Raw genomic sequence first — 5,233 nt, forward strand, 5'->3', positions numbered from 1 at the left:
ATATAATTAATATGTGAAATCTACAAACACTTCTACCTCTTATCTCTAAATATTTTTTCCCCTCCATGGTGCTTTTTTTTCTTTTTTTTCCCCAGGCACCATTTTTTATAAAAACGCATAGTTCCATGGTGCTTTAAACTGTATTACCAATGATTTCTACGGGGAGCTCTGGTGGCCTAGTGGCAAGAAGCTGCACTGCAATCCCAGAGGCGCATGGTTTGAATCCACCAGATGCTCTGCCAGGGAAGGAGGGACAATTTCCTCCTGTACCAGTCAGATCTGATTTGATGGTACACACACAGGCAAATAGTAAAAAAATTTAAAAAAGAAAAAGGAATGATTTCTAGATAATCTACATGGTATTGAAAAATTTAAAACTTAATTTTTAGTAAGATATTTTATAGTGTCACACCCAAAAAATCTTGGTGAATTTGTTTCTTCTCTTCTCAGTCTCACTCATTCTCTGACCAGCATTGTGACCCTCCTTTAGCTTTCTAATTCTATAAGACTTCAGAGGAGATGACTGCTCATCTATCTTCCTTTGAGTATTTTTGACCACTCAAAACACAGACAATTTTAGCATCGCAACCCACTGAGGACTTCTCCACAAGATCTCCTTGTTTGTAGTATCACACACAAAAACTTGGTGAAAATATTCTTCTCTTTTCCATGTGTTGTTGTTGATGTGTGCCATTAAGCTGGAGTAGATTCATAGCTAACTTTTCAGTAGGTTTTCAGAGGCAGTAAATTACAGAAGATTTCCTATCCATCACCCAAAGAGCAACTACTGGATTCAAACCATGTGCCTTTGGGATTGCAGCACTGATCTCTAAATATTTTTAAATTGTTAAAAGAACAGTGGCAGAGAAAGAGGGGAGAAAGCAAATGTTTCCTCTGAAGTTGCTGTAAAAGGAGGTTCCATTTACCTTTTTGTATTTACTGTCAATACAGTTCAGTGAGTGCGTGTCAACTGACTGTCAAAGGGTAATTAAGTGTTTGATTCTCATTAGTCTAAGATCTGTTGCAAAGTGGAAATGTAACTTGTCCACTGGCGTGGTTATTGTGTCAGTCCGTCTTGTTGAGGGTCTCCTGTTTCACTCACCCCCTGTAACTTCCCCTGGATGATGTCTTTATCCAAAGAATGGATTCTCCTGACAACATGCCTAAAATATGTGATATTTTTTAAAAAACTATAACTTTTTGCCCCTAAGGAGAACTTTATGCCCCTAGTGGCACTTCCTCCAAGATTTATTTGTTGTTCTTTTGGCAGTTCATGGAACATTTAGTACTCTTTGCCAGCTACACTGTTTTAAAGACTTAGCCATATGAGATCAAATTAACAACAGCAACTCAAAAGATTAGCCGTGAGTTCATGTTATTAAGAGAAGAACTAATTCAGAAAAGAACATAATATGTCAACATACCTTCAATTCATTAAGTGAATTTCTGTGCTCTTCAAAATGTTTCCTTTTTCTTTCAACATATTGGTCAATAGACTCCATTTCCTTAAAGTGAGCTGCATGAAGCTTCTTAAAATCTAGAGTATTACCCCAAAACAGGAAAATTTATAATAAGCCAGAAATCTATTACACACATACTTCATGAAATTGAGGTTCCCAGATATTTCATTTTCCACAAATTGAAGCCTACATCGAGAAGTCTATTGGCATTATTTTTTCCAGCAGCATATGCTCACTTTATATCTTTGTTTCACATTTTAGTAATTCTGACATTACAAACTTACTCATAAGGCTATTACACATTTAATAAACTACCATATAACATAAGCATGACTTTGATATGTACTGGGAAACCCAAAGATTCATGTTGTTTTACTTATTGCTGTATTAACTTTATATTGATGGTCTGGAAGCAATATCCCTGAGATATGTCTGTATTCACCTTTACAGTTTTCTGCTAGGACTTATTTTCTTTTCTATATTCCAGACATTTATAATTTCTAATCTTTGCTAAAGGTTAAATTTAAAAACACTTAGTTTTTAGAATCTCTAAGGCAAAACATATTCATATTATAGGTCAAACATCCTTAGTCTCTCCAAAATTCATTTCTTTGCAAATGGAAAGGGAGATTCATTCTCACTCTCAAAACCAACTTGTCTGCTACTTTGTTATAAATCTGTTGGTTTGTTTTTGTTTTTTTAAATGTTTAGAAAGATTTATGCCAGAGATTGGCAAACTCTTCTGTAAAGAACAAGACAGTAAATATTTCAGGCCTTAAAACCATGTCTAGTCTCTGTGTCATATTCTTTTTTCCACCACTCTTTACAAATGAAAAATTTTCTCTTAAGCTTGTAAGGTTTATAAAATCAACCATATGCAATTAACAAGACACCACTAACCCAGGATAAATGGAAGGTGGGAAGAGAACTATTACATGGTGGGGATTGTAGTAAATGCCATAAAACAAATTATCTATGAATTGAATGGTAAAACAACTTGTTCCATAAACTTATAATCACAAAAAATAAAAATAAAGAAATTATACCATTTAGAAAAAAGGAGGAAAAAAAACAGGGCCGAAAGTCCCGGTTTCAAGTATGGCTAAAGAACAACCACAAGCTGAATTGTCCACAAAAGCTGACCGTGGTGGAGCCACAAGGGAACTGTCCTTTGTCCCAGACACTGTTCATGGTGCTGTGGCTCAAAGGAGTCACCTTCAACGTAACCACTGTTGATACCAAAAGGTGAAAGGACACTGAAGAAGCTGTGCCAAGGAGGGCAGCTCCCATTCCTGCTGTACGGCACCAAAGTACACATGCACACCAAGATCGAAGAATTCCTAGAAGCTGTATTCCGTCCTGTGTACTGAAAGCTAGTAGCTCTAAACCCTGAATCCAACACAGCTGATCTGGATGTATTTGGCAGACTTTCTGCGTACGTCAAGAATTCAAACCCAGCACTCAGTGATAATCTAGAGAAGGGCCTCCTAAAAGCTTTAAAGGTTTTGGACTATTACTTGGTGTCCCCCCTCCCAGAAGAAGTGAATGAGGCCAATGCTGACGATGAAAGTATCTCTCAGAGGAAATTTCTGAATGTCAGTGAGCTCATCCTGTTGCCAAAACCTCACATCGTTCAGACTGTATCTAAGAAGTACAGGGGATTCTCCATCCCAGTACAGTTTAAGGGAGTTCATCAGTACTTTCAAAATGCACATGCTTGGGAAGAATTTGCCTCCGTGTATCCAGATGAAGAAATTGAGCTGGCCTATAGCAAGTGGCCATAACTCTCAAATAAGTCCCACTAGGGCCTGGATTGACTTCTTCCATTTTTTTCCCCACAAAAGCCTTGAGTGGTTTTCACATAGCTACCCAATGGACACACTCCATAATGACCACTGGGCAGGGAATCCTGGAGCACTTGTGCAGCCCTGGCTATCGGAATGAGGGGAAAGAACAGGAGGGCCTGGGTGAGATTTTGTGAGGTGAGATAGAAAAACATATTTCATCAATAAAACACAGACTGGAAAAAAACCCAAGGCTATATGAAACAAGCCAAAGTGGGTCTCAGTTCATTCACCCTGCTGTGATATACTAAATCAGTATGTAAACATTTACTGAGTTTCTAATATATTGTCAGCATTATTCTGAGATACACAGGATTCAATTAGTATTCTGTGTGTCAAGCAACATGCTGCTGATTGAAGATGGGGAAGAGCTACATGGCTAAATTTGGGCATTTTACTTTAAAGGTATGTATTAAATACCTACTATGTCTGAGCTGCTATGCTCAATTTAATATTCTCAGTTTGTCCATATCTATCTATCTACATGATGAAATAGGTAGTCTATCACTTTCACTTTATGGTGAGGAAATGGGTTTACAGAGGACTGCAGGGTCTCAAAGCCAGAGAATAAGCAAGTCCGGATGCAAGCCCAAATGCTCACTGCCTCTCCCACCTGAATCCAGTGAGTCACTCACCGTGTTAGGGTGGCTTGTCTACAGTACTTACTTGGAGTCGTGCTCCCAGTTGTTTTATTCTTTCTACCTTTTGAAGAACCATCTGTGCAGAGAGACTTCTTTTTTTCTACAGGTGCTTTTGAATCTTCGTTATCTAAATCTACGGACATAGAACCAATGAGAGATTTCAAACAATGTCTCATTATTAAGATATTTATATCAGTGCATTTTCATGTGAGAATCCATCAAGTGATCGTAGAAGTGGCACAAAATGGGCCCAAAGACCATGTTAGGGCACCAGGACAATTTTAGTCTATATGCTTCAAGAGGCAGAAAGAATATGCTTTTGGTATGGAAGTTAAAAAACTAAACCACTAACAAAAAATATGTCGAACCAGTTGTCAGAATTTTAAAGATGAATATAACATTGTTATAACTAGAATGATGAAGTCACAAATTCACCAGCTAATCATTATTATCATTAGCATTTTGGGCAGTTTTCTCCTGCATCTCTGCTCTTTCACTTAATTATTTCATTTGTTTTTCAGTCAATTGAAATTCTAGTGAATAAAGGGTCCACAATATTCCCCCCCCAAAACTGAAGTTATCCACTAAGCAATATGGCATCAATAAGGTTCTCCAGGTTACACCTGAAATAAGGTAAAAGATGCTTTAAGAGAGGTAGGGATGGGGTAGGTTGCAAGAGCTTCCACATTGATCTGAGTTCTAAAACCAGGGAGAGAATGCTTAGTGACAAACAAGCTATTCTCAGAGTACTGCTCACAAGATCCTCATTCGTTATTAATAGAAAAGTAACTTTAAAGAGAAGAAACTTGGCAGATAGCATCACAGCCAAGTGGAAGCATTAACATCGCCAGCTAGGGTGCAAATCAACACCTGTGTCCCTAATGTGCTACAAGAGGACACAAAAGAGCACTTATGTGGTATTTCGGCCAAAGTGCATACTCTGAATCTAACTGCCAACATACATTAACACAAATGAACAAAGTCAAAGGACAAAATAATTAGTTTGATTCCAAAATTGCACATTCCATTATAATACTTTACTTTGTCCTCCTGAGCTGTCCTTTGAAATCTTCTGTTCATCTCTTTTACCCTGCCACCTCTTCCCTTTGTTTTGGATTCTTGATGCTCTTGTGCAATTTTCAGTCTCTTCTGACATCCGGTTTAGTCTTTTCTTCTTGCCCTTTTTTCTCTTGAACTTTCGTTCTTGAACGTTGTTCTCTTCATGGATAATATCTTTGATATAATCTCACAATTACTCATATGCAAGTTCAAGCTGAAGCTGAGGAAA

General features: G+C 37.6%; 1 protein-coding gene and 1 pseudogene across 1 annotated transcript in view; one reads left to right on the forward strand and one right to left on the reverse strand.

Moving 5' to 3' along the window:
* The window catches only part of LOC102871028 (nucleolar and spindle-associated protein 1-like), a 52,781-nt gene that overhangs the window by 13,127 nt on the left and 34,421 nt on the right, over positions 1–5,233 (reverse strand). The window contains exons 5-6 of the mRNA XM_006883223.1: positions 3,971–4,078; positions 1,421–1,537 (exon numbers count right to left, since the gene is read on the reverse strand). Coding sequence (XP_006883285.1) covers positions 1,421–1,537; positions 3,971–4,078 — 225 coding nt within the window. The remainder of the gene's footprint in view (positions 1–1,420; positions 1,538–3,970; positions 4,079–5,233) is intronic.
* Positions 2,559–3,244, forward strand: LOC102848207 (annotated as a pseudogene).

Source organism: Elephantulus edwardii, unplaced genomic scaffold (genome assembly GCF_000299155.1).
Source record: "Elephantulus edwardii isolate Elephantulus edwardi_28Jun2011 unplaced genomic scaffold, EleEdw1.0 scaffold00026, whole genome shotgun sequence".
Classification (NCBI taxonomy): Eukaryota; Metazoa; Chordata; class Mammalia; order Macroscelidea; family Macroscelididae; genus Elephantulus; species Elephantulus edwardii.